Source organism: Condylura cristata, unplaced genomic scaffold (genome assembly GCF_000260355.1).
Source record: "Condylura cristata isolate star-nosed mole 26May11 unplaced genomic scaffold, ConCri1.0 scaffold00026, whole genome shotgun sequence".
Lineage (NCBI taxonomy): Eukaryota > Metazoa > Chordata > Mammalia > Eulipotyphla > Talpidae > Condylura > Condylura cristata.
This window is the reverse complement of record NW_004567127.1, coordinates 3,357,078-3,371,749: the sequence shown is the minus strand read 5'-3', so window position 1 is coordinate 3,371,749 and position 14,672 is coordinate 3,357,078. Positions and strand designations below refer to the sequence as shown.

At 48.5% G+C, this 14,672-nt stretch overlaps 1 protein-coding gene across 1 annotated transcript in view; it reads right to left on the bottom strand.

Moving 5' to 3' along the window:
- The window catches only part of SPAG17 (sperm associated antigen 17), a 128,538-nt gene that overhangs the window by 41,934 nt on the left and 71,932 nt on the right, over positions 1–14,672 (bottom strand). Inside the window, exons 19-29 of the mRNA XM_004689481.2 lie at positions 12,555–12,736; positions 11,000–11,097; positions 10,657–10,896; positions 9,346–9,457; positions 7,240–7,398; positions 6,639–6,752; positions 6,072–6,247; positions 3,806–3,923; positions 2,613–2,791; positions 637–796; positions 55–272 (exon numbers count right to left, since the gene is read on the bottom strand). Of these exons, the coding sequence (XP_004689538.1) occupies positions 55–272; positions 637–796; positions 2,613–2,791; positions 3,806–3,923; positions 6,072–6,247; positions 6,639–6,752; positions 7,240–7,398; positions 9,346–9,457; positions 10,657–10,896; positions 11,000–11,097; positions 12,555–12,736 (1,756 nt within the window). The remainder of the gene's footprint in view (positions 1–54; positions 273–636; positions 797–2,612; positions 2,792–3,805; positions 3,924–6,071; positions 6,248–6,638; positions 6,753–7,239; positions 7,399–9,345; positions 9,458–10,656; positions 10,897–10,999; positions 11,098–12,554; positions 12,737–14,672) is intronic.

The following is a 14,672-nucleotide window of genomic DNA, read 5'->3' as shown; positions in this document are numbered from 1 at the left end:
GTTTCAGAACTCGAATCAATCAGAAAATCTGCAATCTGCAGTAGCTTGCCATACCGTTCCATGGATGGGATCTGTGGTCTGAAAGGATAAAAACGGGGTCAAATCTGCTATCCTTTCTAGTCCTCTGGTGCCAATCCGATTGCCTTCAGGCGTGGTCGTAAACCAGGTGCTGACGTGAGCTTCCACGGGAGTTATATTTTGAGGTATTTCTGGTGGTGGCTCCTGGGTTTCACTCTTATGTGCCAACAGGGACTGGTTTTTGTGACTTCTTCCTGTGCAGAGCAGGTAAAAGCAAACCAAGAATGTAATTATAATAGCAACAGGTGAGCGATCCTGTCGGTTCTGAGGCTGTGCCAGCCAACTCAGGCAGGGTGGCCAGGCCATTCTAAGTGGCATGTGTCTGTTATATAATTTCGTCAGGGGATGGACACCATGTCCTTGGCACCTGAACTTTGACCCCACCTCCTCCTCACAAACCGTATCTTCCTGCATTCGGGTCTAACCCTGGTTTTAAAAGCCTACTTTTGCTACTCCACATTAGCCACATTTTCATACTTCTTCCCTGAATCCGGGAGAGCTGATAAGGTGACCCCTTTACGGAAGGGTCATTCTGTAGGCTGAGCGGCCCAGCCCCACCTTTCTTCGTGATGACCGTCTCGGACGGCCCCGTTTCTGACTTTTGCTGGGAGGCCGTGTCCACCAGGTCCCCGCTGTGAGGACTCGCTGGCACCTCGACGGGGGAACAAATGGGCCCCGAGTCTGGGCTGCTGCTCACAGCGCCATCCGCGAAGAGGATCTGAAGGGAAAGCAAACAGTGGCCGCTCTCAGACGCAAGGGAGGCCGGCCCACGTGCCGCACTGCGTCTGCCTGGGCGAGGCCAGGACAGACCAGAGAAGGCGGTTCGCAGGCCTCGGACTCGGCTGCAGGTGGCCTCGGGCTGCGGGCGATGGTCCCTGGCCAGCGCGGCCCTCTCGCTTCGCGTCTGTCATTTGACTTCTGTTCCGTTCTTGCCTGTGATCTTAACAGGTCTGACTTTGGTCCCGTTCTGCGCCTTCCCACCTGCGGCTGGACCACTGTCTACTCTATTTCACGGCCACGACTACATTTAACGCTTAATCACAAAGGCTCCGTTTCAATCAGTTTCTGCCCTCCACAGACAGTGTCTCCAGCCACTACAGGTGCGTCTGTCTGGTAGCAGCACCTTCACCCGGCACGGGAACTCGAGGGCCACCATCAGGCTGCTAAGGAGAAGCCCAGAGCTCGCGCCCTTCTTATTCAGGTCACCTTCAGGAAGTTTCTGGAACTGTCTGTGCAGCCCGAGCATTGCACTATTACACATCTTAGTGATTGCTAAAAAATAACCAGGATCAGGGCCCTCCCTGGGGGCTCAGTGGGTTGGAGCGCAGCACTGCGAAGCTGGCCGCTTCAATGCGAGCTCAATCTCCGCCCGGGAGGTGACCCACGGGGCACAGCAGACCTCTCCTGTGTCCCGCTGCTCCCCTCAGCAGGGTACCTTGCTGATCTACCCGTTCTGCTCCCCACTGTCTTTGGTGAAGCCTCTCACCATGACTGTACCTCTGGCCTGTACCCCCGATCTATATGCACAAATAAATCTTTTTTTTAAAAAAGAAATAGTTTGTTAAAAAAATAACTAGGATCTCTTATGCAAACTCATTTTTTTTTTTTTTAAGTTCTGGGTAAATTTCTTCTATTATTTCTTTCATTTCGCCCCCTTCATTCTCACAGTCTTCTCCTGGAAGCCCTGCCTCAGAGGTTCTCTGTCCCACATCTTTTGATTTTTCCTTTCCCTTATAAATCCCCCTTCTCTTTTTCAATTGCTATTTTTCATGTCTAAGAAGTCCTGATTCTTTTCTGCAGCAACTTTTTCTCATCACTACTGCATGGGCAGTTAACTGCTTCCATTTTTGCCTATGTCACTTTTACTTGGAATTTTTTTTTTTTTACTCTTCACTACCTTCTCTTATTTTTGGTATTATTTCTTTCATTTATTGAACCATACTTTTCTTCATGGGGCTGGCTCTCCTCCCAGCCTACTAGCGCCTGGTTCACAGGAGCTACCTTCCTCACTGAGTCCCCTTCACATGGTGTTGGCATCATGTCTGGCTGTGGATTCCTTGCCTGTGGTCAGGGAGAAGGGTGGGCAGGACACGTGGGTCCCGGATGGCGCTCCAGGCTCCGTCCGTGAACCGCATTAGATCTTTCCCTTTAATTCCTAGTCCTATGGCAAGGTTTCTTTCCCGCACCGTGTTCCAAACTTTGCTCTCGTCCGTCAGTGACACCTGCCTAAGTTGCATTTTCTAGAATTCCCCCATCCTCTGATCCACTAAGGACCATTTTGCCTCAGGAGAGGAGACGCACCGTGCTCGGCCTACATTCTTGCACACACGTGGAGTACGCTGCTTGCATCCTGGGGACAGCGACCGTGGCTTTCCCTCTCATGAGGCACTGGTCACTTCTGGTGTCACTCACCCTGATTTCGAGTGAGTTGCCCCTCACGCCTACCACAGAACCACACATTGCTCCTCTCCCAAAGCCGGCTGCTATTTCACGTCGCAGCAGGAAAGAGAGGCTCCCCTGCCATGTTCCTCTACCTGCGTGGATCCATCCAGCATGTATTTGACCACCGTGCCCTGGCTGGTGATCACCCTGGACACCTCCTGCTTCAGGGGAGGCCTGGCCGCCTTGTAGGACTCGTAGTGCCGCACCTTCTGGGGGTAGCTCTGGCGGACTATGATGTTCCAAGTGGGCTCCTCGTCCACGACTTCCTGATCTTAAAAATAAACAAGGTTTCGGCCCTCCCTGGTGGCGCAGCAGGTTAAAGCACAGCACTGAGAAGCCAAAGCCGCTTCCGCGTGAGTTCGATCCCCGCCTGCCCCGGAGGTGACCACAGGGCGCGGCAGACCTCTCCTGACCCGCCCGCTGCTCCCCTCAGCGGTGTACTTTGTCGATCTGCCTGTTTTGCTCCCCACTCTGTCTCTGGTGAAGTCTTTCACCACCCCTGTACCCCTTTTCTGTATGCACAAATAAATAAATCTTTAAAAAAAAAATAAACAAGGTTTCTCGGGAGCTGGGCCTGTTGTGTGGCTGGGGTGTCACCTCTCCCCTTAATTATTTCATTCTTCTGCCTGCGTCCCGCTAGCCAGGCAGATTCCAAGTCACGAAGTGGCCCTGACAGCAGGTGTTTGCTGCCCACAGCCCCAAAGCGGTAAAGATGGTCACCTACAAGACCTAAGCAGATACCTCCGCCATGGGTAAGTCTTCCCTCCAGGAGGCCTTTCATACTCTCCTCTCCTCTGTGCATAAAGCCTCGTTCCTGGACACACATCGCCCCTGTGCGTTTCACCTGCACTTCCTGCTGCCTGCGCTCTGCTCCACTGTCTTTGGTTTTGACCCAAACAGCAGAGCCCCATATGAGTGATTCCTTGTAGAGGCAGGATGACGGGGCCTCAGGGTACTTGTTAAGTGCACTAGGCCCGAATGGCATCCTATTACTGCTAAATCAACTCAACACAGGAGCTGAGTCTCCCTGGGCAAGTTAATGAAACGTCCCTGGGTCTTGTCAAATGCAGTGACTAGTTTCCTAAGGATGTGTATTTTATAGTGTGTATTAAGTCTTTGTAGCTAAGTACTCAAAGAGACAGTTATCATTATTATTAGCCCACTGTTCATTATCCACAAAAGGCATGTTTAGCTGTAGGGAAAAACCCCATTTCCAGAGTGAATTAGCTGTTCCCTGTAAGACTCTGTCCCCCACCTCCCCGCCTCCGCCCAGGCTACAACTCACCTGTATGCTCTTGCCCAATGAAGGTCACCAGGAGCCCATTTGGGCAAGACACATTTAAGCTTTGGAAGGTGGGAACGTAAATGGTCTCTTCTATAACAGGTTCTGGTTCTACTTCTTCCTGTAAATAGTTTGCATGCGAATAATTCATTCTCGAATGACTGATTTATTTTATTACATAAACTGCTTAGTGTGTGATTTCCCCGTAACTACTGGGCCCTCTAATGGAGGCTGCCAGAATGCAGAGTCTCTATCTTTGTGAAGTTGGTATTCTACCTGTACCATGGGCACACGCACAGGTGAAGCAGTCAAACAATAGTACCAAGAGTTGGCATGTCTTTTCTCAGAAAAGGGGGAGATCAAGTTAGTGATGGTATTTGGGAAAGGATCATGGTGTGTCTGGGGCTTTGACTCACCTTGAAAGATGCCTCTGTGGGCACTGTAAGGACAGACAAACATCCCCACTACCTCTGCATAATGTCTAGGTTGCTACTCAATACTTCATGATTTTAGGACACGCGTCTTTATTTTTTTGTAACCAGCATGCTTTGCGTTTGTTACAGAATAAGAGACAATACTACAAGGCGCTAATAAACACACCTGTAAATCAATGGGTGCTTGAGTGTGCCAACTTAACATCCTAAATAATTATGCGGCAACTATGCCTGAGTATGTTGCTTGGCTGTGTGCGCGCCAGAGTAACAGTTACTCAGTCACTTCGAACCGTGTCCGAAGGAAAATCACTGCAGTTTCTCCAACTGGTCACCTTTTGTTAATCACTAAAATCATTACAACTGATCTCCCAATCCTGGGTCTTTAGTTTACCCTAACTTGACTCCTACTGCTCATACAAATTGTTCTGTCTTTCATTACGAGCAAATGACGTATGCACAATTTGTTGAAAATTAAAAACATAAAAGAAATTAAAAATAATAAAATGTATGAAATTCTGTAAAATGAACAAAAATGTTCAGAGACACAAACCTGCCATGAAAAGCCCATCGTTGTACACAAAACTATGGACCACCCCCCACATTTCCACTAACATCAGTTAAAGTAAATATGGGTGAGCCGATGTGTTTGCTACCAAGATGCCTTTGGCCAAACTGATCTTCAGTGGCTCATCAGTGCTCCAAACGCTTTTACTTAACAAGGGCGAAGTGGCCGGCGAGAGGAAAGCTCAGCCAGGTTAGCCAGGCGGACCCTGAGCAGAGGCTATGAGGCTTTAACAGCCGTGTCCTGGGCCTTTGGACAAAGTGTGCAACCGTGTGGAGGTTTGATCAGTAGCTTCCTTCTCCCACCTTCACAAAAGCTAACCTGTACTCTTGTATTAAGAAAATGCTTAGGGGCCCTCCCCGGTGGTGCAATGGGTTAAAGCACCGCATGATGAAGCTCTCCGAAGCCACTGCAGCAAGAGTTCAATCCCTCGCCATGGAGCTGACCCACAGGGCGCGGCAGACCTCTCCTGACCCGCCCGCTGCTCCCCTCAGCAGTGTATTTCAGTACATCTGCCTGTTCTGCTCCCCACTCTGTCTCTGGTGAATCTTATCACCCACCACACCTCTGGCCTGAACCCCAGTTCTGTAAGAATAAATAAATCTATAAAAAAAAGAAAAGAAAAGAAAATGCGTAGACTCGAGCCTCTGTGTTGGGGGAGGCCAGAGGGAGTCAGTGCCAGGGTCTCTGTGTGTCTGTGTGCAGCTGTCTGTATGTGTTTGCATGTGGGCAGTGGCTGGAGGCGGAGGACAGATCACCCTGGCCGGAAGTGAGCTGCCCTTCGTCCCATGGCGTCCTTAGCACTTCCACACCCAAGTCCAGGCCTATCGAATGGAGGTGTTTCTACCATTCATCACAGACCCTCCTCTTCCAGCCATCACTTATCCCAATGAAGGTACATGAAGTCAACTCGGTAGGAATGTGACCAACCAAAGCAAGGAACCCCTGAGAACCAGGGCGGAGGACAGACTGATTGAGTGGTTTGGAGCTGAGAATGAACGACCCGAGGCCATGTATATGGACAGTGCGTATCCTGGCCTGGGAACCCAGCCTGTGCCTGCCAATCTCTTCTTACCCACTCCTGACTGAGACGGCATGGAGCCCAGAGCAGCCAAGTGTGTGCCCTGGGATAGCGCCATGGATGTGCTGTCTGCTTCAGAAAGTTAAGGTGAGGCGGAATGGGAGTTTGGTGACCCACACTCTGGGGGGTGGGAGGGAGAAGGGAGCACACAGGGAGGCGGGGGAGGGGGAAGGGGCCCCCCGGTGCACTTACCTTTTTCTCCTCTTCTTTTGGTTGTTCTTCTTCTTTAATAGATTCTTTGGGCTTTTCTTTGCCCTTTGCTTTCACTTTTCCCTTGCCTTGAGGGACAGTCACTACCACAGGAATCACTGTTGGAACATGCACTGATGGGATATTCAACATTGTTTCCAGATAAGGATCTTTATCCTCTAGGAACAGAAAGTGGTTAAGGCAGGTCAATTAAGAGCTCCCATGTAATGTCTGTGAAATACAACTCATATCTCAAACGTAGAAGACGGCTTGTTGTCATGAGCTAGTTAGCAAACAGAGCTCGTGTACACACACGACTTTGTAAGCGTATGTTATCATTGGTCATACTGCGTGTGTCATCAATGTGTCTAAGTGTCAGAATTCTGCTATCCTCGATGGATGGACATTCACACACATACTCACTTCCATGTATACGCACGAATCTGCACACACTCATCCTCAAGTGCAGGAAGTTGAGGGGCATTCGATCAGAAAATGTTTATCAGTGAGCAGACGACGATGGACGGTGGCCTTGGTCACGGACACCCCCCCTCCTGCCGTGTCCCTTACCTGGCGCCATGCCACTCGGCCCATAGTAGCTGATAGAGAGGCAGATTCCATTTTCCAAGGTGGCAGAGAAAGAGCCAAACTTGCTGACGGCTTTATTCTTTGCAATGGATTGTTCTGAAAGACGAAATGGAATCGAGGGCGTCTCCGTTTTATTAAAATCACAGCAAAAGTCAGCCCTCCCTGGGGGTGCAGCAGGGCACAGCACAGCACTGAGAAGCTCAAGCCACTTCCGCACGAGTTCGATCCTTGCCTGCCCCGGAGGTGGCCACAGGGCGCGGCAGACCTCTCCTTGTCTGCCCGCTGCTCCCCTCAGCAGTGTACTTCGTCAGTCGGCCTGTTCTGCTCCCCACTGTCTCTGGGGAATCCTCTCTTGGCCCCTGCACCTCTGGCCTGTACCCCAGTTCTGTATGCATAAATAAATAAATCTTAAAAAAAATAAAAACTCCCTGAGATGAAGGTGAGCTCTGGGTCTCAACTGAGGGCTCACCCAGCTCTGATTCCCAGGTGACAGACAAGCACAGCGGGAGAGGTGTCTGCGCGGAGGGGCTGGGATTCGCGGTTTCGCGGGGTCACGCGCAGTGAGGGGAGACCCGCTGCTCACCTGTGTCAGGATTCTGTTCCTCCTCTCTGTCTTCTCTCTCCTCTTCTGAAGAAGAATCCTCTTCTTTTTCTTCCTTTTTCACTATTTTCTTAGGGTCTTTTAAATGAATTAAAAAATTGTGCTTGTCCTTATTCACTTTCACTTTGATAAAAGTTGGGCCTGGGAAGAATCAAGGGGGACACAGGTTGATGGAGATGCCCTGTGAGTTCCCTGACAAGTCAGCTAAGAAACAGCGCAGTCATGAAACCCGGGGACGCAAACACCTGCGGACCCTGCCGTTTTTATAAAGCCATGCATGGGAGAACAATGGGTGGGAATCCCCGGCGCCGATGGCAGGTGGGCCGGGGAGGTGATTTCCAGAAGAGCAAAATGTCCACCTGCGCTCAACACTGTGATCAGCCACATGGGGTAATCCCCGGGAAAGAGTCTGCAGCTTACAAGGAATTACATAAGTGGGGGCCTTCCTGGCCCAAGGGCGCAGCAGACCTCTCCTGTCTCCCCGCTGCTCCCCTCAGCAGTGTTTCAGACCATCTGCCTGTCTGCTCCTCTGGTGAATCCTCAGCCCCTGTACCCCTGGCCTACACTCCTGTATGCATAAATAAATAAAATAAATCTTAAAAGAATTATGTGGTAGCTATAGTCTTTTTTTTAAAAGATTTATTTATTTATTCATATGGAACTGGGGTACAGGCCAGAGATGCGGAGGGTGAGAGGATTCACCAGAGACAGAGTGGGGAGCAGAACAGGTAGATCGATGAAGTACACTGCTGAGGGGAGCAGCGGGCGGGTCAGGGGAGGTCTGCCGCACTCACCTCCGGGGCAGGCGGGGATCTAACTCATGCGGAAGTGGCTTTAGATTCTCAGTGCTGTGCTTTAACCCGCTGAGCCACCAGGGAGGGCCCGCTATAGTCATTTTTATTGTGAGTCACACAACTCAACGGGAAACAAAACATAACAAGTAACAAGTAATGCAGGATGGCTGATCTTTGAAATAATGAGAATGAACACATGGGATAGTATAAGTAAACAAACATGTATGCCTTCGGATTCGTAAAAGTCCTCTTGGTGTTTAAAAACAAACCTCCTGTGACACCTCCAGAGGGGTGGTGCGAGATAGAAGCTGGATCACAATCGCTAAGTGATTCGTGTAACCTGCAGATCTTTTGGAGGGGCCGGGGTTTGGGGTGCCCACTCATCCCTGCCGAGGTGAATAATCTTGCAGATACCGAACAGGCCCTAAGTGCATCCCCCCACACGGACCTCTTGGCAGTCCCCAGTGACCACTGGCCCCTACCAGACAGCAAGCTGTCGAGAGCCCACGCCCCAGCCCAGCCGAGGGAAGCTGGCGCCCCGGGCGGAGGTCAGCCCTGCAGGGGCCCGCTGCGGCTGCGCTGGACCCCGGGCCCGTCTTCCTTCCAGGCAGGTCCCCTCAGCGCGTGTGCCAGGCCCTGTCCGCTGAGAGACGTCTCCGCACCCAGGGGCAGCTTCTCTCTGGCTAAACACCTGGAATTGGCGGTGGGTCCCTCGTGGGCTCTGCGTTCCAGCACCCAAACCAAACAAGCCTTAAACTCGGAGTGTGAGCTTGGTTTCTGACAGTGTTGTTGTGACTGTTTTTCTTTAAGATTTATTTATTTATGCATTCAAGAACTGGGGTACAGGCCAGAGGTGGGGAAGGGTAAGAGGAGTCACCAGAGACAGAGTGAGGAGCAGAACAGGGAGATGGACTGAAATCCACTGCTGAGGGAGCAGGGGGAGCCAGGAGAGGTCTGCTGCACCTGGGGGTCCCTCCCGGGCCGGGGCTCGGACTCGTGCTGCAGGGGCTGCCAACAGACTCACACTGCGCCCTAACTCATTGCGCCACCGGGGAGGGCCCAGGAGTGACTATTTTTCCCTCTCTGCTTAGTGCAGTTCCTATGACTGCTGTGTTCCAATTGCACAGAAGTGTTTTCACAACTGGAAAGCCCTGCCCATGTGCCCGGCTGACCACTGGGGCTGGCCCAGCGTGTCCCGGAGCGCAAAGTCTGGACACCCCATGGCAGCTGGAGGCCAGCCCCGGCGCCCTGCAGTGGGCCAGCACCTTGGCACGAAGCAGCCGCTCGGGGTTACCTTTCTCAAATGTTGTCTTTTCGACTTCAATCTGCCCTCCATCCGAAGGATACAGGTACCAGCTTTCCCCTGCGATCTGCACGGGCACGTTACCCATGTTGTATCCGCGGAACTGCAAGAGAAAACACAGCACCTTGGCATGGGACTGAAATCAGGCAACCAGCCCCAGGCCAAGTCAGTCAAAGCTGCCCGGGATGAGCTTCTGCTGACTGACTTCTGGGCCACCCTGCAGAGCCAGAGGCAGTGACCAGGTCACCTGTGTTATCTCCAGAGCAGGCAAGAAGAGAGGAGGCCTGGTCGCCTGAAGCCCTGCTCACCGGGCGTCTTCTTAACTCAGCCCTAATCCAATCCTGGTGCTGTGCCCAGGGAGTTCGAGAACAAACCAGTGTCTCTCACGGCTGTTAAATTTCTGTTTAAAATTGAACTGATGCATTGACAAGCACTGACCTTTTACATTTTGGGAGGCCACATATTTTCTTTTAAAGATTTATTTTGATTTATTTATGTGTACAAGAGCTGGGTGTAGGCCAGAGGTGGGGTGGTGGTGGTGGTGAGAGGATTCCCCAGAGACAGAGCAGGGAGCAAAACAGGTGGATCAATGAAATCCACTGCTGAGGGGAGAAGCGAGGAGACAGGAGAGGTCTGCTGCGCCCTGAGGGTCCCTCCCTGGCCGGGAATTGAACTCGTGCTGCCGTGGCTGCTGTGATAGCTTCATAGTGCTGAGACCTAAGCCCTGTGCCACCAGGGAGGACACCTATTGCAGGCATTCTTTACTAATGGGACCTCCCATGATTCTGATGGGAGCCAAAGCTTGAGAACTGACCCAGACTTGAGAACAGGAGACAGGGGCGTGACCTGTTCTCCCCAGTAGACTTCCTTACGAATCTACTGGAGAGACACTGATAAAGGGTATTTTTTTCATAACAGAGTGCAAACGAAAACATGGCTCCCACAGAGGCCGCCAAAGGGACTGGGCAAGCCCTACCCTGGAGACAGTCGGGGCCAGCCCGTGCCTGCCTGCTGGAGGTGGCCGCAGTGGCTTGGGTCGTATTCGTAAGCTCGTGTGGCACATTTCTGTCTTCCTGTCTTCCCAGCCCTGTGGAATCTTGCTCATGACACTTGAGGAAAACTCGAGGTTATTCCTGCCGTGCTGACCCAGGACAGAAGGCGCTAGATGACAGCGGGCGGGCAGGCCTACACGGACGGGACTCTTGGCCATGTGGCCAAGAGTGGGAGCCTCCCCCAGAGTCTGACTTTTCCCCAAAAGCCCCAGGAACGGCCCAGAGACGCCTTCCGGGCAACAGACTTTACCGGGTAAACCTTCTCGGGCGGGGATTCCTGGCGGGACTCCTCTGCCTCTTCTGAGATCTTTATTTGATCTTCTTTTATTTTATCCTTGAGACTGGATTTTTTCTTGGGAAGCCTGTTCTCTTCTTTCTCTACTTTGTCCTTGCCTTTCTTTTTCCCAGCCTCCTTATTCTTCTTTTCTGCTTTTCTTTCTTCCCTTAGGCGTTCCTCTTCTGCTAATTGCTCTTGTTCTTCTTTCCAAGCCTGTAAACACATTTTAAAAAGTAAAGTAACAGGATTTACTCTTGATCACATAATCACTCTGAATGGTAGTTTCTCAGCAGCGCATGTCTGTCATAGGATTTACCTTGAGAGAACCTTCTAAAATGAAAGGAATCTTGTCTTTTTCTTTGTCTTTGTCTTTGTCTTGATCTAGTATATCTGCTTTGGTGACTCCTCTGGTGCCTGCACCTACAGAAAATCAAACTCCTTAACAACATATATAGCAAAGTTTCATGAAAGGTCCCAATGTTTGGGGCTGTCATGGGGCTCAAAGGTATCACGTCCCAACCCCCCTTCATTCATCTCTGGATTCTTCCTGGCCATCTCTAGACTGCATCTGAAATGGAACTGAGCTTCTCTGGAGAGGAGCGACTTCCTCTTGGTAGATGCAGTGAACCATGCTAACTGCACTGAGACGTGGAAGCACCTATTGAACTGGAATCTTCCTAGATCTTTTACTGAAACAACCCAAGGTCAATCCTTTAAAATGCACTGAGCAAACCTCACATTTCTGGCCAGGTGGAAGCCCGACTCTGGCCTTTGCAATCATCCAGTTGTGAAGATACAACTTTCCCAATGTGAGGGGCGTCAAACTGAATGCGCAACCTACCAGATGTATTCCAATCCCGGCAGGTATTTTCTGGATTTCTACAGATAGTTACTAGCCTTTTGGTTCTGTTCAGAATCACCACAAAGAAAAGGCAGTTAACCCGCATTTTTTTCTGGTTAATAGACAAGATTCGTGAGGCGGGGGACCCCACCCCTCCTTTTCATAGAATGCACCTGCCCCTCCAGGCACTCAGTATTACATGGTCCAGCGTAGGGCCCAGCTGGTGAGATGACTCATCAGCGACTTAAGTCTTCTGAGTTGAACTTTAGAATCAAGCCAGGTCCAAATTCCTTTGCTAATTGACAGAGACTGCACACACCTTAGACCCTGGATAGTTTTGCTTCTCTAGGAGAAATCATTCTCCCCTCTGGCTGCCAGAAACAATAAATATTAACATAGATGCCCCTTGCACAAAGCCAAGTGAATGATCTCATCGTTTCACTTCTTTATCAAATAGCCTCTCCCCGGGGCCCCGGCAGCACCAAAACCACAGGAATCAGTCACACCACACAAAGCTCTGTGCTGACCCGACATCCCACCCCTTCGCCCTCCGCTGTCCCCTTTCCCTTTATTTTTAGTCGGTAGCCCCAGTTAGACTCAGGTTTCTTCTGCTTGCTCTTCAAAAGAGGGTCTGGTTCAGCCTCCCTTCTGGACCTGTGATTGTTCTGATGGAGATGAGCTGCCTTTGCCTTGACCTCACATGCTGCCAGCAGGTCTCCTGTAGCTGAGCTACCGGTCCTGCCGGGCAGACTCGGGCCCCGACCCGACAGCACATGTGATCTGTGCAGATCGAGTCTTTGAGATCCGGCAGGAAGCAGGGTCACCCCAAGATAAGTGTCCCACCTCCTCACTGGGGCACAATATCATCCTTAGTTGAAGTGCAGCTATTCTGTTTTTTTTTTTTTATATATATAGGCAGACCCACAGCAATTCTGTGGGCAACTTTTTAATCCTGAAACAAACAGTCTTTATTAAATGAAGAAATAGACTGCCTTTGGACTTTGCATATAATTTCAACTAGTTTACCTACTTTTAGATTTTTTAGCAGAAATGCTTTTACTAGGAGAAGAGAGTTTGACACTGACAGAAGATTTTAATTCCAGCTCAGCCTTGGTCCTATTGATTTCATCATTCATTCTAGATTCCTGATATATCACTTCTTCTTTTATGATCCAGTCTTGAATGGACTTTGCGATAAGTTCCAAATAATTCCTTTAAAAAAGCAAAGAAGAGTTGACTTCGTATTAGTTAAGGTCAATACATACTATAGATCCTGACTGTGCAAACTTGCGCTGATCTTCTTCAAAGGCGGTTGCTCCCAGGTAGATGCGGATTTATTGTGTGGATGGGGAGAAGGTAATTCTGGGATGCTGGCCATAACCGTCATCAACTCTAGAAACGGGCACACACTGTACCTCTCCTGCTGCTCAGGGATAAAGACCTGACTTCACTGTTGCCTCAGATCTTGGGTACTGGTAGAGAGCAGATGGATATTTAGACTTAATGCTAAAGGTAAGCTCTTTACTATCTCATCGTGGCTTTTAAAAATAATTTTTTCTTATTAATTGACCAAATTCCCAAAAGTGAGAACAAATATGAAAAGAAGCAGAGATTCAGAAATAAAAGAAATAGAGAATATGCCTTCTTGCCCTGCTAACTTGGTGCATTTATTAAACCCAGTTATATATTACACAATAAAGCAGGTTTCAGCAAACTTCAAGTATCACTACTCAAGAGAATGCTATCTATTATATCTTGAGTTATTAACTATATGATTAAAATGTAAATGTAGCCAAATGCCTAAAATTAAAGCTAGTGTTTATATGTCATTCTTGGGTCAAATAAGAAAGTGTATACAAAGTAGAGTAAATAATAATAAGAATGAAACATTAATAGTATTTTAGATAACAAAAATACTATCAATCAGATACTTTATGATGCTGCTATTAGAAAGAAATATTTAGACTTAATGCTAAACGTGGCAATTAGAAAGAAATATGCATTCTTACAAGGCAACAAACGAACAAAAACAATTCAAAATCAGGATATATGCTTCTATTTTGAGAAACCAGATAAAAAACATCAGAATAATCCAAAGAAATTAAACAAATGGAAATAAAGGCGAGAGTATAACTTAATGTTGAAAAAGGAGAAAGGATCAAACCAAAAGCATTTTTTGTCTTTTTTTTTTTACAAATTTAGCAAATTAGTACCTATGGCAAGATTGAGCCAGGAAACAATAGTGAAAGCACAGATAAAAAATATTTGGAGTGAAAAGGCATAAGGATAGATAACACAGATTGAAAGGGCAAAAGACCATCATAATCACCTTCACTCTGTAATCTACTTTATGCTGATAACTTTGAGAACAGGTGAAATGGTCAATACCCTGGAACAATAGAAGTGACCAAACTTAATTCAAAATAAACAGGAAATCCAAAGTCGAATTGCCAAGACAGAAACTTAATCAGTAATTAAAAATCTCCCCAGGCCAGCTGTTTTTATCTGCAAATTTGACCAAAAGCCAAAAGGAACATATATCTTAGTCTTACTCAAAATCTAATAAAAAATAGAAATAAAAATAAAAAGGAGAGCATCCCCTAGTTAATTTTTGAAGCTCATATGATCTCAATACCCAAGCCAGAAACAAGCATTTAAAAAGGGAAATTTGTAGTGTAACCTGCCCATGAAAATAATATTTTTTGGAATAAATAAATATGACAACATTTCTTCCAGTACATTAGCAAACGTATAGAAACTATTTATATATGCCAAGAATAGAAGCAATAACATAATGGGCAGATTGGAGCTTTCACAGAAATGCATGATTGGTTGAACACTAGACTGTCTATGGATGAAATTTAGTACTTTAAAATGTTAAAACAAAAATATCAGCATTTAAATTGATAGATATCATTTAAGCACATCTGAAATTTATAAATGGCATAATGCAATGCTACGTTAATTAAAAAATAATACATCCGGGCTCTCCCTGGTGGAGCAATGGGTTAAAGCTGGCCGAAGCTGCTTCAGCGTGAGTTCAATCCCCAGCCAGGGAGGTGACCCACAGGGCGCGGCAGACCTTTCCTGTCTCCCCCGTTGCTCCCCTCAGCAGTGTACTTCATCGATCTGCCTGTTCTGCTCCCCA